This window comes from Mus caroli, chromosome 3 (genome assembly GCF_900094665.2).
Source record: "Mus caroli chromosome 3, CAROLI_EIJ_v1.1, whole genome shotgun sequence".
NCBI classification, from domain to species: Eukaryota; Metazoa; Chordata; class Mammalia; order Rodentia; family Muridae; genus Mus; species Mus caroli.
This window is the reverse complement of record NC_034572.1, coordinates 115,460,861-115,482,770: the sequence shown is the minus strand read 5'-3', so window position 1 is coordinate 115,482,770 and position 21,910 is coordinate 115,460,861. Positions and strand designations below refer to the sequence as shown.

The following is a 21,910-nucleotide window of genomic DNA, read 5'->3' as shown; positions in this document are numbered from 1 at the left end:
CCAGGCTGGCCTCGAACTCAGAAATCCGCCTGCCTCTGCCTCCCGAGTGCTGGGATTAAAGGCGTGCGCCACCACGCCCGGCTAGTTTTGGTGTTTTTTTGTTTTGTTTTGTTTTGTTTTGTGAGGTAGAAGTTAAGTAGGCATTCCAAGTCCATCCTCAGCTATGCAGGGAGTCTGAGGCCAGCATGAGTTACATGTGACCCTGTTAAGAGGGTTAACAGAACTAAGCCAAGCGGTGGTGATGAACACCTTTAATCCCAGCACTTGGGAGGCAGAAGCAGGCAGATCTCTTGAGTTCAAGGTCAGCCTGGTCTCTAACATGAGTTCTAGGACATCCAGGACTACATAGAGAAAAACCCTGTCTTGAAAATCCAAAACACAAACAAACAAAAAAATCAAAACAAACAAAATAAAACAAAATCAAAACCCACAACCAGACTAGTGGGATGTATCTATGGGTAAAAGTGTTTGATCTGAGAGCCTGGCAACTTAACTCAATCTCTGGAACCTACGTAAAGGTAGGAGAGAATCGACTCCCCAAAGTTGTCCTCCACATAGGTTCCATGAAACAAATGCACAAATCACCATCACCAACACCGGCACCAGCACCAGCACCGGCACCGGCACCGGCACCATCACTGGCACCAGCAGCAGCAGCAGCAGTGGCACCACCACCACCACCTAAGGATCTCAAGGCTATTACAATGTGGTACTTTTCCATTTTTCCCAGTATAAACATATTCTTCAGACTTCTCCAGGCAACTAAATAGGGTCATTCCCATCTCATGTCTCTTAATATACATGGCAACACACTCAAAATCCCTAAAAAAGTTAAGTTTCCACATTAGAATTGATTCTCTGCATTAATTATTAGTTATTAGAAACCAGTAACCCACATGCACATGTGAAGGATCATTGGATCTACACGTTTTAAAAACTGGGAAAATTTACTTATAAGATATACAGATCTGGCCGGGCAGTGGTGGTGCACGCCTTTAATCCCAGCACTTGGGGGGCAGAGGCAGGTGGATTTCTGAGTTCGAGGCTAGCCTGGTCTACAGAGTGAGTTCCAGGACAGCCAGGGCTACACAGAGAAACCTTGTCTCAAAAAACCATAAAAAAAAAAAAAAAAAAAAAAAAGATAGTGAATTTTTTGCTTTTTACAAAAATTCAATTAGTTGTTAATGATGAAAAATTGGCTGAAGAGTAAAGAAACCAACACTTCTACCTACTCCTGCAAAAGTTACAGCAGTTCTAATATTCTTAGCAGTGTTCTTTCTGGGCCCAGTCCACGTCTGGCTAGAATGTGCAGATCAGACTACCTACCACTTCTGTAGCTTTGTAACTTATCATTTGGATATTTGAAAATGTTTTTTATTGTAGAAAGGGAGGGTGGCACAGGCCTTTAATCCCAGCACTCAGGAGGCAGAGGGGAAGAGATCACTGAATTTGAGGCTAGCCTGGTCTAAAGAGTTCCAGAACAGTCAGAGTTACACAGAGAAACTACAAAACAAAACAAAACAATTTAAAGAAAAATACTGTCCAATTTCATGGTCCACAATTTTATTAGACAGAGTTTTTTTTTTTTTTTTTAAATCCCATTATATAGATGAGAATACTGAAACATAACAAATTTATCAGGTTTATTGTACTGTGGAGCCAAAATTTGAATCCAGAGTATATAATTCCAGAATTCATACTGTTTATTGTCTCTATTGACATAGCTTTAAAAATAACAAAAATTGTAGACAGTTAATTCATAATTTCATCAATTTTTTATAAACAATGAAAGATAATAACCATAAAGAAAAACTATCTTTAGGATAAAGAAACAAAAATATTCTCCCAGCCGGGCGTGGTGGCGCACGCCTTTAATCCCAGCACTCGGGAGGCAGAGGCAGGCGGATTTCTGAGTTCGAGGCCAGCCTGGTCTACAAAGTGAGTGCCAGGACAGCCAGAGCTACACAGAGAAACCCTGTCTCAAAAAACAAAAAACAAAAAAAACAAAAAAAATATTCCCCCATCACATTAACTATTCCCTTACTAATATCCCTATCAAGAAAGAAATGAGAGGATGCGAGGGCTCTGTTAAAGGGGGCTCCCAGGATGGCACTAGGAGAGAATAGAGACTTAGGACAGCAGCTCGTAAGCTGTGGGTCACGACCCCTTTGGAAGTCTAAGGATCCCTTCCCTGGGCTCACCTTATACCATCAAACCCCACAGATATTTACATAACAGCAGCAACATTACAGCTATGAAGCAGCAAGGAGAATCATGTTATGGTCGGGGGTCACCACAGCATGAGGAACTGTACTAAGGGGCGGCACATTAGGAAGGTTGGTAACTACTGCTTAGGAGGAGAGGCCTGGTGGACAATTACAGGACACCAAGGGAGTGCCGAGTGCCCTGAAGACAGGTGTGAGACCCCAGACCTTTCTTCTCTGCTCTGGAGCTTGTGATGTGATGCTGTGAGCAATCTCTCTCTACCATACACTCCCAGCATCCTGTGCTGCTTCACACTGCAGAGCCTTGGGGGCTAACTGATCATCCACTGTGAGTCAAAATTCACTCTTCTCTTATAGAGTTACCTGCAGTATATTCCCTACTAGAGAGTTTTTTGTTTTGCTTTATTTTGTTTAAATACTGTAGAACATGCAGTAACTATCAGCATAAAGGGCTTACCAACTTGAACTTCCTTTATTCTTACACAAGAAGCCTTTACATATACTGAGGTTGTTCCCAACCAACTTCAGTAGAAAGGTAGTAACTGAGTTACTAAAAATACATTTCATTCAAACCTCAAATTGTACTCTAATTACTTCCAGTTCCCCATAATTTAATATATACTCCTGAAAGTCTATAAATCAACAAAAAAATCTAAAGGGAAGACTAATCACAAAGATTCATAACAGGCATTAGCATAGTCTAATAATTAATTTATCCAGGAACTTCACAAATTAGCAGGCCTTCAACTATCTGTACTGGAATGTGTCAAAGAAAACAAGTTTCACTTACACCAAACGTTCTTAGGCGACCTCCAATGATTCTTATGAAGAAAAGCTCCCCTATCCTACCACGCAACTGGCAACTTTTCAAAACTTCCACGAGTTTAAATGGCTCCTTTAAGCTACACCAAGTTACCTCCCCTTCAAAGAACCAGACTAAGCTAAAACAAACAAAAGAACAGTGGCACGATTAGTAAAAGCAAGAGGCTGAGACTTCTTCATGTGGTGAAACAAACCTACAGGCTTGGACTAGGAAAACCAACCCAGGCTGCCACGTTTTTAAATGAAAGGCTGGGATTTTGGAACTTTTTTTTTTTTTTTTTTAGCTCAGTAAAAGAGAATCGGTAAGAGTATCTCCTTTCCTTTCCTCATAAGGCTGCTGTGAATATCAACTAATAAACATGAAACTGCCTTTGTCTTAATGCTTACAAATAAGAGCCTTACAAGGAAATCTATAAGCCATTCGCACAAACTGTCTCTGAAGAGAGATACACTTAACAGAGATTTAGTAAAAGAAATACTTATAGCCTTGCCCCACAATATCTTGGTTAATAAAAAAGTGAAATTTAAATTTCATTCTATCATAAAACCAATATTAGTAAATAACTTGGAAATCAAATAAGAGTACATTGCATTAAAACATTTCTGTATCTGTCAACTTACATTTATTATCATTTAGTACTACACCTAAGTACAAAACAATTTAAAACATAGCCACCACACAATGCCTGCCTTTGATTTATACTACAAAGGTATTGCAGATGGAAATATAAAGAAATTTAACTAGTTTTCTACAACAGCAAAACAGTATCCCACCCAGTGTTGGGTGTTTCCCCGTCAATGTGGCACCCTGCACTTTCCTGGATTGTTTACCCGCTTAGTTTCACCCGTTCATTTTCTGCTACATTCATCTTATCAAGTGAAAACAGATTAGCCCGCTCTACTTTTTGTTTCTCAGCCATTAACACAATACCACAGTGTTTATATTGCAAACACTTCATGGAAACGCTTGAGTGAATACATGAAAAAAAAAAAATCATGGTGTTTTCCTTGATCAAAAAAAGAAAAACTGACCAATTTAAAAAAAAAATGGTTTTGTTAATTCAGCTTGACCAAAACAACAAAGGAAAAAGCGCAGAACTTATAAGCAGCAAATCTCTACTTTTGCTGTGATGACTTCTGAATTTACAGGACAACTGTGGACCTTGAGGTACAGCAGCTTTTTTTTAAACTAACTAGCTACCTGGTAACTCTAAAACTAGTAACAGCTGACTTAAAGCACTAATGAGAGTTTTATATGTAAGAACTCATTTAATAAACAAAATCCACTGATGGATGTGCTAGTACCTCTTTGGTTCAGGATTACACACAACCAGCAAGAAGTGGAATGAGAGCTGCTGTGTGTGTGTTAGCTCTTATTACATAATAAGCTTGAATTAGCCATCCTCCTGCCTCAGCCCCTCAAGTCCTGAGATTACAGACCCAAGTCTAGATTCTGAATCTCTATGATAAACTGTCATGATGTTAAAGAAGTTATAGAATAATGATAGTTTACAATATGTGATTTATATAATAAACTTGCATCTTTCATATTTGTCTATTTAAAATAAAAAGCGAAAAAGGTAAGGGTAGAGGAGAGGAGAGCAAGTGAAAGGGGGAATGGCTCCTTGTCATCTCCAGTACTAAAGGCTGAGAGGAGACACTAGTTCAAGGCCGATCTGAGCTTCATAGGAAGACTCTCAAACAAAACAGCACAACCTGACAAAACAAAACCAAAACAACTAGAAGAACAAAGTAATTGTAAGCTCCGATTAAAACCCATTTAAAATTGTGTTATATAAATAAAAGTTACAAGAATAATCACAACTCACAATCTGTTTTTCCAAATATATTTTATAATATCATTTTATACTTTCAAACATGAAGTAGCAGAAAAACTAGGAATATTGTGCTGTGTGTGTTCCTTCTATGTAACTAAAAGGTTTTAAATTCTCGGATTCCAGAGGTATGTTACAAAAGCATACTTTAAAATTCCTTCATGAAACACTGGAGATGGCTTGGCAGTTAAGAACCCTTGGGCTTGGTTCCCAGCACCTCTATCAAAACTGTTACTCCAGATCTAGGAGCATCCTATACCCCTCTCTGGCCTCTGTGAGCACTTGATACATGCATTACACAAGCAAAACAACTTACACAAACAAAATTAGTGTTTTATTTTAAAAAATACTTCATAAACTAGGAGACCATTTGTGAATCTGTTATTTGGAAAGTATAATAGTATTCCTGGTGGGGGGCAACCATAAACTTGAATTAGGCCTTACATTACATATATTCTAATCCACAATTAAACAGAGAAATTAAAGTGAGTATCTTTAGCCCATTAATGTAAGATGCATAATTTCTTCCTATAATTATTAGTAATGCACCTTAATGATAGTAGATAGGAATCTCACACTTAACATTTCACACCTGCTGCTTGTGTAAGAGTGCAGGGGAACCTCTTGGTGATGAGCTCTGGAAGAAGACACCAAACTATCACTTGCCTGAGGCAGAGTAAGGATTCATGCCTCAAATCTCTCTCTTTAAGGAGTTCATTTATTCCTAAATTGAGTCACCTAGAACACCTGCATCAGTGTGAGTGTGTGTGTGTGTGTGTGTGTGTGTGTATGTGTGTGTGTGTGTAGGGGGAGGGGGAGGAAAGAGAACACATGAATAAAACCATTTCCTGTTAGAAATACAGAGGTCTTTGATAATCACTAGTTCTTCAACTACTAAAATTGGTTTCATAGTTCTACTAGGAAACTTCAATGCAGAATTTGTCATAAAACTCACACACACACAAAAAAAAATCAGTCTTGGGGAAAGAGGGGACACTTTAAAAATTCATCACAAAACTTGAAGATAAATACACTGGACTATGTTCCGCTTCAATCAATCTCAATCTCCCCCCCCCCCCCATTGATGCTTCTTTTGCCACAGGGATTCACATTCCTATGTTCCTTTCTGTGGGTGCACACATGCACATGTATGCTGTGTGTGGAGGCCTCAAGTAGAACTCGGGTATCTTCTTTGAGCGCTTTCCACTTTGAGAGTATCTTAGTGAACATAGCTTACCAGTTGTGGTTAGTCCAGCCTGCCAGCTTGTCCCTAATATCCTGTCTTTACTGGAAGGACTTATTGGTGGCCTCTGAGTCTGCTTGGCTTCTATTCTATATAGATTCTGAGCATCCAACTCTAATTCTCATACTTGTAAGGCAAGTACTTTATCCACCATTTTTGTTCGTTTTGTTTTTTAGGTATTATTAGTTATTATTAGTTGTTGTTGTTGTCGTTGTTATTAGTTATTATTATTACTAGTTGTTGTTGTTGTTATTATTATTGAGACAGGGTTTCTCTGTGTAGCCCTAGCTGTCCTGCAACTCACTCTGTAGCCCAGGCTGGCCTTGAACGCAGAGATCTGCTTACCTCCGCCTGAGTGCTGGAACGGAGTGTGCCACTCCTGCTGGGCTACATGAACCTTCTATTTCAAAGAGTAGTCTCCTACTGTATGTTATAACCACCTTTCTCTTTTCCCACTGAGGACCAGTGAGAATCTTCTTAGGCTCTGGATTGTCTATGTATATACTGAAACTCATACATTTTTTAAAGATAAAAGATGATACAACTTATTTTAAAATATCATTTTAAATCTGTAAAACAAAGGATAACTATATAAGATGTGGATTTGAAAAAATATTAAATTCTCCCCAAAAATAACAATAGAAATTCTAATACAATTCTTATTTATATTAACTAAAACTTAAATGGAAACATTAAATTATACTCTACTATAAACTGAGGTAAATACTTTACTATTTAAAATATTATTTTAATAGCCTTTAAAAATCAACCAGTATAATGGACTATACATCAAAAAGAACAAAAACAACAACCTAAAAGTAAAAAAAGCAAGGCTTTATTATGAAGCCATACATCTTTGAATAAATGGCAGGTTTGTTGTTTTGTTGAGATGTGTTATGAGTATAATAATGTGCTTAGGGTATCTTTTTAGTTAACTGCCATCCAATCATCCATAGCTAGACTTCAAGATGGAGCTATTAAAATAAACAGGACTGTGAGTAACTTCTTTAACATGTATATAATCTCAAAAGAACAATATATGATGAAAACTTTACTAAAATTTTGAACCTTCCATTTCAGTCCAATTATTTTGGGAATTTCAACTTGAAAATTATAGTTAGGTTTGAGAAAAATTAGTATAAACATAGGATATGGTTTTGGGAAACAAACATCTTAGTTATATGCTCAAACATATTTATTGGAATCTGATAAATGTCTATAAAGGCCCAAGAGGCCTCATATAAACACCAGAGATCTTCACTCCTTATGACTAGCAATGACGCTGTGAGCTGCTGTTTATTACTAAAGAGGAGGAGGTCTCTGAAGCACTACCTGTCACTGACATCAAATGTGGATAGGAAAGTGGCACTAATAGCTGAAAGACAGGTTCTCCAGTCAAGTCAGAGATGTACATTTTGGATTAAATTTTGGCAAGAATATGAAAAGTAAATTTTAGACTAAAGTGCCAGCAAGGTAAATTACAAAGTCTGCTTCTCACAGATCAGTACCAGGAGTGTTTAGATTTCAGTGTTCTCAAGTAAGCCAATGTAAAATACACTCAACTCTGCTCAAAATCCAAAGCTAGTTTTTCTTTTGTGCGCTTGTTCTCTCGCACTTAACAAGGCTTTTATTATGTATTGTACTGTTATCTGGTTAGAAAAACATTTACATTGTAAGCATTTAACATTTTGGGAAAAAGTCATAAACTAAGTAGTGAAGAATGGCCTGCTCTTGTCATGGGACACACATTGATGCATTATTAGGCAGGCGCTTAAGTTTTACAAACTACTAGTAAGAATACTGAGAAAAGTTGACAAACCTGAAAGAATAGCTTCTTTCAAATACAGTAACATATGGGAGAACTTCCTGACATCATTCACCAGCTCCTTGATGTACTCCGGATCAAAACTGGAGCTGGAACTTACGGACTTGAGCCCCATTTCAGAAGTTGTAATAGCAGCAGCAGGTTGGCCTGATGCCCAAACACGTTTTTTCTTTGCCTTTTTCTGTTTGTGAGCAATCATCCTCTCATTTAACAGTCAGAAAAACTGAAATCCTTAAGGGGACAAGAAACAAAAGAGAGGGGAAAATAGCATATCAGCCAAGAAATATCGTACTAGGTTCCACAGACAGCCCCGGCCCACCTCAGCGTTCTAGCTCTCGATAAGGAAACCCTGAGCCCAGGGACAGCGGCTGCCACCGCGTGTCTGACAACTCCATGATAAGCAAACCCTGGGATGTGCAAGCTCCTACCATTCTTTTCATTTCACAATGCAAAGAGCCTGAGCTTTCCGGCTAAAATGCCTATAGATTCCCAACTGATAGCTCAAGTTCAAACATAGATAAACCTTAGTGCTAACATTTGTGCTCATAACTACTTTAATTCTTACAATAGAGAATTTTTCCTTTTTTATTGTAAGGACAGTTCTAAAGCATCACTAAGTAGACAGTCATATTTTCCCTTTGCAGAATTGTCTTCAAAACTAAAGGTGAGATACATTGAGAGAAAATCTTCTCCTACCACTTACTGTGTGACCTCACAAGCTGTTACTTCATCTCTTCACTGTGACATGCTCATTCAAGGAAAACACACTGACAACACCTACACCAGAGATTACCGTCAGAGTTAGATGTGGCAATGATACTGAAGTGTCCATTCAGCACGTTAGTTCAATTGGAGTAATTTTCAGAGAATGCATATACATGCATAGATATCCAGCGTATCCAAACTTGTCAAGAATATGATTAAAAGAGTAATTTCAGGATGATATAGTAAAAGGGCAATACTTGGCATAAGAAAAACTTGTATTTTAATCTCAGCTCTAATATTTTCCAAATGTGCAATCAATTCAACTAATTTACAGGCTCGTCTGAAGATGAAGAGATCACAAAGTAAAAGGGTCTCTGCTAAGACATCTAATTCCAATGTACTACAACTCAAAATTTTGTCTTTTTATCTTTATTTAACTATTCTAAAATTGAAAGTCCTTATTTTGGTTGTGCCTCTTGAAATCAGAAAAGAAACAACAAAGGAGGGCCAGGCATATCCTATCACACCCCAGACAGAGTCAGGAAGATCTCAAGAGTTCAAGGCCAGCCTGGACCACACATCAAGTTCCAGGATAGCCTGGACTATGTAGAAAGACATTGTTTCATTAAAAAACAAGCAAGCAAGCAAACAAACAATAGCAGAACAATGGTGGCACATGCCTTTAATCCCAGCACTCTGGGGCAGAGGCAGATGATCTCTAAGTTTGAGGTCAACTTGGTTTACAGAGTGAGATCCAAAACAGCCAGAGTTACACAGAGAAACCCTGACTGGAAAAAACAAAAGAAGGGGTTGGGGGTGGTGGAGAATTAGCTCAAACATCATTAAAACCTTTCCCAAATATGCTATGAGTATTTGGATAATTTGATAATGATAGAACAACCAAGGATCTCCATGAAATCAATAATAGGAAGCTTCTTGTAATAATATCGTTGTTATATGTAAGAGACATTGTTTATTCATGGCATAATAGATTTTTGTTCCCAATAGCAATTCTCTAATATATCTATTCTTACTTTTACTGCTACCATACTAATGAACAACCATTACTTTTTCTTAAGCTTCTATTAATATTAATATTAATTTCTTAAGGATTTAGCTACCTCCATTTATGTGTCATGAACCTCTAACGTGTATATCCTCCTTCTTTGCTCAGTACTTTTCAAAAGGACTGAGGTAAATGTGAAGGTCGGTGAAGTTCAAAATGATAGTGGTGTTCCTACACCTGCCTCTACAGCGAGACAGGACTCACTTCCCCACACATACCTTTTTCATTTTCAGACCTTTCTTTTTTCCTTCTTTCTTTTTTTTTCCTGCAACCCACAGCATGAATTATGCACTATAACTAATATACAGAGTAGTATGTCATTTTTGTGTATAGTGCATGTACAAATGCATTTGGGTTTCATAAAACACATAATCTAAGGATCTGTGATATATGTTTCAATATTCTATCTCATTTGTTTTATTTATATTTGGTATTTACTTTCAATTATGTGTGTATCTATGTGTATGTGTATGTATACACATGTGAATGCAAGATGCCCCACGAGGCCAGAGAAGCTGGCTTGGATTTCCATGGAGCAGGAGTTATAGGCAGTTGTAAGTTGTCTGGGCTGAGTACTAGAAACCAAACTTAGTTCTACAAGAGCAGTGTGAGTTCTTAGCCCTAAGCTATCTCTCTAGCCCCTAGTTCTACTTTTAAAATGCTAGTTGCAACTCACTAAATTGGCTTTACATATAGTTCTACACCTTGAAAAGATTGCTTAGTTGATGGTCCTGGCCACTACATGAGGTTTCATGTGCTTGGAATACTCCTTCCTCCTTGATTTACTTACTCTGTCAGCCCAAAAATCACTTTCTTAAAGAAATCTTTCTGGCAGGACAGTGGTGATGTACACCTTTAATCCTAGCACTCAGGAGGCAAAGACAGGCAGATCTCTGAGTTCTAGTCCAGCTGTGTCTACAGAGCAAGTTCTAAGAAGCCAAGGCTATGCAGAGAAACCTTGTCTCAGAGAGAGAGAGAGAGAGAGAGAGAGAGAGAGACTTCCCTGTATCATTGGCAGCAGAATCTCCAACAGTCCTCTTATAGTATCTTAAAATTTTCACTCTGTATTTACTATAGTTCAAATAGATGAATCCCTGTCCAGACTACAGTCTTGACATCAAGACCACAACCATTTACTAGCCTTCATATTTTTTGCTTATATCACAGTAAGGGATAGCCTACTTGAAACTATCTGCAAAATGAATGATTAATAATGAATGGGCTTAATAAGTTTATTCTAATAACTTTTATAGAAATACAAAAATAACTCTAGGATGTAATATTTTGTAGAGAAATTTGCTTAAAAATCTACTCTAAAATATTCTCAAAAATAAGCATATGAAATTATGTAAAGGCATGAGATTACATAAAATGAAAATCAAAGTTATATTTCTTTTATTTTGTTTTGTTTTTTCAAGACAGGATTTCTCTGTATAACCCTGGCTGTCCTAGAAGTCAACTCTGGCCTCAAACTCCTCAAACTCTGAGATCTGCCTGCCTCTGCCTCTGCCTCTGCCTCTGAGTGCTGGGGTTAAAGGAGTATGTCACCAGCAGGGCCTGGAACTTATTTCTATCATTACTTATGATTATGTAAACATGATGTCTTGTTACCATTTAATAGTTTCAAAGATTCATTTACTCAGTGTCTTTTTGTCTATTTCAAATTATTTAAGAATATACTTTTTACACTTAAACTAGCTTACAACCTCAAATTATTCCTTGTAATTTCCAAAGTAAACAGGACAATTTTGGTCATTAATATTAAAGTACCTCTTCAACTAAGAAAAGTAAATAAAATACTCAAGTACCTTGTTTGGGCAGATCTTTTACATATCACTGAGAAGGCTACTAATTAGCCTATCAAACTCTATCACCTTTGCAGTATACATAATAAAGTCTTTCTGTTGTTTATGGCACCTTTAAATTTAGTCAACTAGACACTTAGTCAGAGTCACTGATAAAGATGATTTCAAAAATTAAAAGATTAACAAGTTTAAAGTCAATTCATGAGTAAAGAGAACTGAATAATTTGTGTCAAATTAGCAATTCAAAGTTGTAAACCCTGCTTTAAAAATACTTCTAATTTTTAGACAAGACTTAGAAAACCTGTTGACATACCAATGAACACAGAGGGGAAAGGCATGAAATATGCACTATGATAAATGCATTAGTTTTTAGAACATCTTTACAATTTTTCTCATTTAAAACTTTTAAAGGAGCAACACTACAATTGAAAGGTGTTTAAAATTAAAATCACACTTTTCTAATTGAACTATGACAATGAGAAAGTCTGGACAACATGCACTTTGCAAGGTCCTGTATATGACTTTCCCATGCGCCAAAATAAGTATTCTCTGCTTAGTGGTAATATAAAGTATAGTTAATAACAGATTGAAACTGGTAATTTAATTAAATTAGATAGTGATGCATGGAAAGTACTTAGCACAGTGCCTGGCATGAAGACTCAGTCATTGTGAGCTATTATTACTAAGGCACTTGATTGTGGGAAATTGTTTTTAAGCAGATTTAAATAATAAACAAGCTGTGGCTTCATAAGTCTGCAGATTGTAAACAAGAAATATAGGGCTGGAACCAGTTCCAGAAGCTTAACTAATTTCATGGAAACCCGGACTATGCTTCCAAGTGAAGTTTGAACTGTGCAAACAGGCTGTTGAGTGAAATATTTGGGAAACTAATTCTCATCTCTTCCAACTCCAAGCCATAAATATTAAGAACTGTATTATCTATTTCTTAAAGAATTTTATAGAAAGTAGAAAATGAATATACAAAAGCAACTCTAACCTCTAAATTATATGTGCTTTACATATGTGGACTCAGAGCTCAGTGCAAAAGTGCTCAAAGGCCGGCAAGAGGCCCTCGGGCCAACCGACCAGCAGGAGAGAAAAAACCCAAAACATTCATACAGATTTCCTAAACTCTCAGATGGGGACTTTTCCAAGACTTCAGCAGTTTGTGTCAATCAAATGTCCCCTCACACAGTCCATAATGTATATGACATAAGCAGAGAGCTAACTGGGATGTAAAACTTCCCAAAATATCTGCACTTTAGTTCTTACTTATTCAAAATTGCATGATTTCAGAAATCTGTTATTTCAGCATAATTTCTGAGTTTGTGAGAATCTATTAAATAAAGACACTGGGGAAAAAGCTCACACAGGAATCAAGTGTAAAGGTCTTTACACTTTAAAAAAACACTCTACAAAACCAGAACGGGAACATGTCGGGAACAGCTTTATCCTTAACGATTTCTAAAGTAAGATATACAACACACATTTCATTCCTGTGCAGTCTGAACCCAGCATGATAACTAAAAAAGAAAGGAAAAGGAAAAGGAAAGAGAGAGGGAGAAAAAGCTGCCCTGCCCCCCACGCCTCCAGAATGTCTAGCATTCCTGGCAAGGAGGGCTCGCCTCTGATCAGCCAAAACCACCCAATGCCAAAGTGCACGTTCCCTATGCCTGACTTCATGCATACAGAGGAAAGAAGAGAAACGAAGAAGGCCAGCCAACATTGATAGTGTCAGACAAAAGACTCAACTAACAAGAGATAGTCACAGAGGCCCTAACAGGTAACAATCCTGTCTCCAAAAAGATGTTTGGTGTGTTATCTCTCAAAAGTGAAAAACCGATAAGGACAGAGACTGTCATCGGCCACTAGAATTCTACCTTCAAAATTCTCAGTCTTGAGCACATGCAATTATAAATGTTTTAAAATTAAAACCATCAAACCTCCAAACATATTCAAAACAAAATGAGAACACACCATGACACTGAGAGTGTGCTCAAACAAAAATATTCTCTAAACACAAAACATAGAAGACAACAATATGCACGATGGGGCTCCTAAAATACTTTGGGACTGAGCACCCCATCTGGAGCGAGAATTGCTGGCGGGGTTGGCGGGAGCACACTGCTCCAGAGCAAAAAGCACGGATTCTGGGGCAAGGGCGCCTAGGATTAAGCCTTGATACTGTCAATTACTACTTTAGGCAGATTTTTCACCTCAGCTTCCCTGTTTGAGAAATGAGTTCAAGGGTCATGGAGCTGTCCTGAGAATTAAAGGAGTTACAAATTGTGAAGTTTCAGTACACGGTAGGTAAATACGAGCTAACTGGCAGCTTTACTTAGAATACCATCTGCTCACTCCTGCCGTAACTCACAGTCCAGTTCCTAAGCTTAGCGAGGACTAAGAGGACCGAGAACTAGCCGCATATTCGGACCCAGACTCGATAGCAACTCAGGGGAACCCCAACTCGGCAGCCTCGGTGGGAACGAGCACCACCGCCCCTCACTCACCGTGAGGCTCCATCCTGTATCCCCTGTGCCGACTTCAGATGAACACCCACAGCCTGGCGGCGGCGGCTCGTGCCGCCTAGGGCTCAATCTTGCTGCCTCCATCCTCCATGCCGGGCCGAGCCAGCACTGCTGTGAGGCAGCTGGGGCAGAGGTGCTCCGCCCTGGCCCCACCTCTGCCCCGCCCAGCCCACCCCCTGGGGCTCAGCCCATTGGCTCAAACTCGCAGGGGCGGGGACAGAGCGCAGAGAAGGTAAAGGAGCCCGGGGTGTGGTAGTCTTGTCAGCAGCTTCTGGTCTGACAGGGTCTCCTCACAGAAGACATTGCTTAGGAAAAGTCACCTTAGAACTGGATTTGGTAATAGGCATTCTTGGGTGGTGTATTTACTGGACCACTTTCATCTTCTGTCACCAAACCCGGAGCAGAAGACGAAGGCTCCACTCAGGTAACATGCAACAAGGCCTACCTAGCCCAACAGCTTTCCAAAAGAATTAACTACATCGAAACCAGACAACCATTCAGCCCCTTATAAAGGGCAGAATTTTCCACCAAGGCCCGTGTTTGGTCAACTGACTTTTCAAACTCACCCCAGGATATATGAAGGAATGATTTAAAAAGAAGCAGGTCCCTTGAAATACAAGGACTCTTGAATTCAACACAGAAAGCTAAGCTAGAGAAAAACATGGGGAGGGTGCCTGTGGGAACAGTATAGAGACAGAAAAATGGCCACCTGTGGGAGGAAAAGGATCCAGGGCAGTGTGAGGGGAGGTGGAAAGAAAACGTGGGTGTAGACTTACCAGCAGCAAACCCCAAGAGAGAAGCAAAGAAAGAAGAGAGTAGGACCCAAGGAGTCCAGAAAACAAGACAGAAATACTGTAGGGCCAACAAGTGAGGCATTGAATCAGGAGAAAATTCTGAAAAACAGACACTTAAATTTTCCAATTATTACAAGAAAAACAGCCCCCTTAGTGTAACTTGAAAGGATAAATATGGAATTGCTTGGTTACTTTAGCTCTACAGTGGATTTTTAAGATTCATACAAATACATCCCTTCTGACCTCAAACACAAAACACCAAATTTGCGCTCCAAATATCCAGGAACCTCAAAACCAGACTACTTTTTAATTGCATTCGGGGGGAAAAAAGTAGCAAAGACTTTCAGCATGGAAACTGATGTTTGAACTTTTAAAGCAAGCTACTAAGAGGAAAGGCATCCTCAAGAATAAAGGGGGTGAGAGTACGACTACAGTTAGAAACACACATTTGGGGGGAAATGGTAAGAAGTGGCTGCTTCAAGTGGTTCTTAGCTGCTCACACCCCCATTAAGTTATTTAAAAATATATCAATTCTCTTTTTACGCATCTGCCATAAAGAAAACTGTGAGTTGAAGTTGGTGGCACATTTCTGTAATCCTACAATTTAGGAGACAGAGGCAGATGGATCAAGATTCCAAAGCCAGTCTCAGCTACCCAATGAGTTCCAGGCCAGCCTAAGGCTACACAAGAGTCTATCTATCTCACTGAGCTCCCAGCCACCACCGATCCCTCCCATCCAACTAATATAAAAGAAGATTGTGTTCTGATGAAAATGGATCTGATTATGTCACTTAACAAATAAGATGAACAAGTAACTGTCAGAGAGAAAGGGGCATGAGGAGCTGGGAGAGAGACAAAGACAAGTGTAAGGAGAAAGACAACTATGGAGAGGAGGGTGAGGGAAGGACAGAGACAGATAATGAAAGCTGAGAAGGAATCGGAGATAAAAAGCTACAGTAGGAAGACTACTTAGAGCTAAGGGAAAAGTGGAGGGACACCTCGAGGTAAAAAGTTCTGAGGGAAGTGAAGCCAATTGGCCTCTGAGCAAAGATACGTTGACAACAGAGGCTCCTTGGTCACTTGGCTCCACATTTTTTTTTTCAGATTTAGTTGTTTAAAATGCACTCATAAAGCTTCAAGTATAACTATATCAAAACTGAAAGCAATAATACTGAAGGCATGTAAAAAACATCCCCTTAAACACACTGCACCATGAACAGCCCAGGAAACCACTGTTACTAAAAACTGAAGGGCACATTCAGGAGAAGAAAGGATTCTGAAGGTCAAGAAGGGACATCAAGAGAACAAAGTATTTGGCTCCATCTGCTCCACGTGGTTCTTTTGTGTGTGTGTGTTTTTGTTTTCAAGACAGGGTTTCTCTGTGTAGCCCTGGCTGTCCTGGAATTTACTCTGTAGACCAGGCTAGCCTCGAACTCAGAAATCCACCTGCCTCTGCCTCCCAAGTGCTGGGATCAAAGGCATGCACCACCACGCCTGGTTCCACGTGGTTCTTAACATTTTTTCCAGCAGATCCGACTCTAACCATCCCACCCATATCCAAACAGCCAACTATTGTCCATAGAACCTGACACAGAATAGATCCATGAATATGAGATGCTTAAAGTCTAGTAGGGCTGTTTATGGGAAATTTTGGTCTTATAATCTTAATCCTTCAATTGTCTAAAAACATATTAGCTACCATTCTTCATACAAAGGATGAGATTTGCAAATATTCACAAAAATAAGTTCATTTTTAAATTAAAAAGACTCTTATAAATATCTCCTGATCTATAAAGTAAGTTTATATGGTACAAATAAACGTTAACTATGAAAAGCACAATACTGAAATAATCTTTGTACTTAAAATTATTGGTTTATAGTAAAATTATAAAGCCCTCCCCTTCAAAAGTAAAAATCATCTTTAGATCTACTGTAGAAATGCAACATCTCAAATTGTTTAACAAGATGCAGAGAAACATTTCTGGAAGCAACCTATAATTGAAAAGAAATTACCAGCCGAAGGTCGGGGTAGGGGTAGCTGGCAGCAGCGCACATCTTTAATCCCAGCATATAGGAGGCAGAGGCAGGCAGATGTCTGTGAGTTCTAAGCCAGTGTGGTCTACAGAGTGAGCTACAGGACAGCCAGGACTATACAGAGAAACCATGCCTTGAAAAACAAAACAATGTCTTTCTATTTTCTGTTGTGATTGTTTCTATTCTCTCTCCTCTCTTCTCTTCTCTTCTCTTCTCTTCTCTTCTCTTCTCTTCTCTTCTCTTCTCTTCTCTTCTCTCTCCCCTGCCCCCCCCTTTGTTTTTTTTTTGTTTTTTTTTTGAGACAGGATTTCCCTGTGTAGCCCTGGCTGTCCTGGAATTTACTCTGTAGACCAAGCTGGCCTCGAACTCAGAAATCCACCTGCCTCTGCCTCCCAAGTGCTGGGATTAAAGGTGTCGGCCACCACTGCCCGGATTAATTTCTCCTTTAAAATGGTAATTTGCACTTATTTTATGTTACCTGTAAGTCATTCATCCTATGAACCATCAATTTACAAACTTCTAAAAATTTTTTAATACATTCTCCTCAAAATGTCTATGGTACCAGGCTGAATAATTATATTCTTATGTGTAGTGGTGCTATTTTTTTTTTAAGCAGATGTTTTCATATCCCTGAAGCAGGCTGTGTGGTTTAGGCAGCCTGTATTTTTCACAGCAGAACATGGTCCTAAAAGCATTTGACATCTGGCTAATTTTTGGTTGTCACAGTTGAGGAAGGGGTTCTACTGACACCTAGTGGGTAAAGGCCATGGACATGCTAAATGCCTTCATGCAGAAGACAGCCCACTCTTAGGAATTAGCCAGCCTCGAAAGGTCAAGACACCTTACTCTGGATTCAACTACTTTATACTTATATTTCATAAGCTGTAAGACAAAATACATCAAATTATATCTCAGTATGCCATCAGCAAAACCTGGATTGCGACAACACATTTTTTTCTTTTAAACAAAAAAGTTGCATGAGGGGCTGGAGAGATGACTCAGAGGTTAAGAGCACTGACTGCTATTCTAGAGGTCCTGAGTTCAATTTCCAGTAACCACTTGGTGGCTCACAACCATCTGTAATGGGATCTGATGCCTTCTTCTGATGTGTCTGAAGACAGTTATTCATATAAACAAAATAAATAAATCTCTTAAAAAGTTGCATGAGAACAAATATTTTTAATGTCTAGATTTAAATCTTAAAAGAGGGTAGTGGTGCATGCAGGCACACCCATGGGAGACCAGCCTGGTTTGCCAAGCGAGGCACTATTTCAATAGAAAAGAAATCCTTAAAAGATAAAGTGGAGGAGTAAATAACAACAGATTTGCCCACTCATTTGCCCTTTCACAAAGCAAAGGATAGTAGTATTTGAAACATGGAATCTCAAGCCAATGAAATAAACTACAATATCTGAACTTTCAATGAAATAAAACTCTATTATCTCCTAAATTATTTTTATTTTTATTTATTTTATGTATTCACTTTTAATGATACGGTTTCTCTGTGTTGGCTTAGCGTTCCTGGAACTGATTGGTAGAACAGGTTGGCTTCAAACCCAGAGAAATCTGCCTGCTTTTGCACTAGGGTTAAAGGCCTGTGCCAGCCCCACCCACCCATCTCCTAATAACTCTACAGTATCCCAGTTTTTGCCTAGTGGCACTTTCTAGACCAGAGGAAAAGAAGAGAGAAGCTAGGCAAGATATAGAACTCTTGCTGAAGCCAGGCAGTGGTGGCACATGCCTTTAATCCTAGCGCTTAGGAGGCAGAGGTAGGCGGGTTTCTGAGTTCCAGGCCAGCCTGGTCTACAGAGTGAGTTCCAGGACAGCAAGGCTATACAGAGAAACCCTGTCTCCAAAAACAAAAACAAACAAAATAAACCCTTTTGCTGAACTGAGGAGAAAAAGAAATCCTAGTTCCATGGTGCACAGACCTTTGTAGGATAGCCAGGGTGAAGAAAATATGGAAAGGTTACTCTTGAGCCTGCATGGGGAATCCCTTAATTGTCTCTGAAGATGTACACTCAGGGCAAAACTCCAGAAAGGATTCAAAGAATTTCAGGAGAGTTGGAGATCTGGGTTTTCGTAATGCCTGGAGAATGACAAACTGAACACCCAAGGGGTTATCCTGGAAGGCCATGCCCTGTAGCCCATCTGATTCAACCCTAATAGAAATGCCACAACAAGCACATTTTTAAAAAACTAATGCTTAAAACTTATTGTGTTGTAACATTTACAATAAATGAAGAAATAGCCGGGCATGGTGGCACACACCTTTAATCCCAGCACTCGGGAGGCAGAGGCAGGTGGATTTCTGAGTTCGAGGCTAGCCTGGTCTACAAAGTGAGTTCCAGGACAGCCAAGACTACACAGAGAAACCCTGTCTCAAAAAACCAAAAAAAAGAAGAAGAAGAAGGAGAGGGAGAAGGAGGAGGAGGAGGGGGAGGAGGAGGAGGAGGAAGAAGAGGAGAAGGAGAAGAAGAAGAAGAAGAAGAAGAAGAAGAAGAAGAAGAAGAAGAAGAAGAAGAAGAAGAAGAAGAAATAACATAAATGGACATAAATGGTAATGTAAATAAGGGAAATGAAATTTTACAATGAGTCATTATGTATGAAGTAAAGTTTACTTGAAGGTATAAGTAAAAAATGTATATTAAAATCTCTGGAAGTAGATGGCCTAGTCGCCCATCACTGGGAAGAGAGGCCCCTTGGTCTATCAAACTTTAAATGCCCCAGTACAGGGGAAAGCCAGGGCCAAGAAGTAGGAGTGGGTGGGTAGGGGAGCAGGGCGGTGGGGGGATGGTATAGGGGACTTTTGAGATAGCATTTGAAATGTAAATGAAGAAAATATCTAAGTAAATAAATAAATAAGAGAGGGAGGGAGAGAGAGAGAGAGAGAGAGAATTAAACCGGGGCATCAGATACAAGACAATGATTATAGTTTGCAGTGAACTGGGCACAAAGATTTCTTATAATGAACGTGCAGAGGGAAATATAGTGTATATGTTTTCTGACCACTGTCTGAAAGCAAGCAAGCACATATATTGGTCTCTAGTCACCACTTTTGTTTCTGCAGGGAAAAAAAAAAAACTAAGGTTTGATAATAGTATATTGGTCCCTGTGTACAAGACACTGAGAAATTTAGGACACAATGTATTCAACTGTGGTTCTACAAATTAAATAAAACTACTGTTCTTTTCTTTTACATCATATTATATATGGTTTGTCCAATAAAACATTCATGAAACTCCCATGTGTAAAAAAAATCTCTGGAAGTGAAACTAATAAGCTAATAGCTATCAAAACCAGAAGTTTCAAAATTAATCCAAAATAAAGATAAGAAAGAGAAACCACTAACAAGTGGGACAAATAAAAAGCAGCAATCAGTAACATTAAATATACTTTATATATCCCAGAAAAAGCAAGATGTGGGCTAGAAGTATAGCTTACTACCAAAACAGTTGTCTCCCATGCATGAGACCCTAGAGGATTCAAACTAAAATAGCTGGGAGAGGTGAGCTAGATTCTCAAATTAAGTAAAATAGCAAGATCTAATGCCAACAATAACAGATCTGAACTATAAAGACATATATATTGAAAGAAAAATGACAAAAAAAGATACAACATCTAAATATTAACCACAAGAAAGCATTAGTGGTTCTATGACACCAGACAAGAAGTTCTACCAAACATAAAATGTTGTATTAAATAATTAAATAATTATAAAAGGCAATTTCATCATAAAGCTGTAACAATCCTAAGAGTATGTACCTACAATAAAGTCTAGGATACACGAGACAAATCCTGATAGCATTGTTAATTAAAATTTCAGCACTCTTCATTCAGTATCAACACAATAAAACCAAAAAACTATCAGGACTATCAAGATCTGGAAAAAAAAACCAATATTAACAAATTTGACAAGATAGACTGTTACAGAAAATTCTACTCCTAAATGGCAGAATACACATTCTTTTCAAATGTACCTGGAACAATCACTAAAGTAGACCATGTATGGGATTATACAATTAGTCCCATTAAGTAACTGAAATAACGTAGTGTAAGTTTTCTGACCCAGATAAGATTAACTATGAAATCTACAGCATAAAGGTATCTGTGGCATCTCAAATATTTGTTACAAAACGTTTTTAACCCACAGGCCAAATTTCCACATGCTATGGAGATTACATGGTAAAAACTGTGGCTAGAGAAATATACAGTTTTTGGGATGCTTTATTTTCAAGAGACTAAAATCAGTCATACCAGCTTCCATTTTAAGAACTTAGGAAAGAAAGAGTAAATTAAAATCAAAGTAAGTCAAAGGAAATAATAAGAACAAAAATTCGCCTGAGCTGGGCGTGGTGGCACACGCCTTTAATCCCAGCACTTGGGAAGCAAAGGCAGGTGAATCTCTGAGCTCAAGGCCAGCCTGGTCTACAGAGTGAGTTCTAGGACAGCCTGGGCTACACAGAGAAACCCTGCCTAGAAAACAAACAAACAAACAAACAAACCCTATAATAGCAAAATCAGTGAAGAAAATAATGTAGAAAACATTGATAAAGTCTAGTTATTTGAAAAGATTAGTTAAACTGATAAATATCTAGCTACACTGACCAAGAAATAAAGCGATGGAGACAATAATAAACACAAACTACTCGTCGTAGTCACAGAAGGAACTCCACTACAGACCCCACAGCTATTAAAGGACTACAAAAGCATTTACAGTCACTTCAAATGGACAACTCCAAAGAAGCCCAATGAGAGAAACAAAATCTAAGTAGTATTAAAATTGTTAAAAAATTGAATTCACAATTTAAAAACTACCTGGAACAAAACCTGTAAATCTAGTGGGTTTAACTGAAAAATTTACTGAATCAGAAAATGTGTGTGTGTGTACTAAACACACAAAATAGAGGAAGTAAGAATCTTTCCAAATCTTTTGAGGCAGTGTTCCCAATATTAAAACCAAACGATGTTACAATAAAATTATAGATCAAATTCCTTAAATGCAGTATTTACACATAAAATAAAACA

General features: G+C 38.5%; 1 protein-coding gene across 2 annotated transcripts in view; it reads right to left on the bottom strand.

Moving 5' to 3' along the window:
- The window catches only part of Arhgap29 (Rho GTPase activating protein 29), a 67,488-nt gene that overhangs the window by 38,977 nt on the left and 6,601 nt on the right, over positions 1-21,910 (bottom strand). The window contains exons 1-2 of one of the 2 annotated variants that reach the window (XM_021157543.2): positions 14,037-14,183; positions 7,945-8,181 (exon numbers count right to left, since the gene is read on the bottom strand). In XM_021157543.2, the coding sequence (XP_021013202.1) occupies positions 7,945-8,149 (205 nt within the window). In that variant the 5' untranslated portion in view covers positions 8,150-8,181; positions 14,037-14,183. Of the gene's footprint in view, positions 1-7,944; positions 8,182-14,036; positions 14,184-21,910 lie in introns of those variants that run through there. The other variant, XM_021157541.2, reaches the window with a different exon arrangement.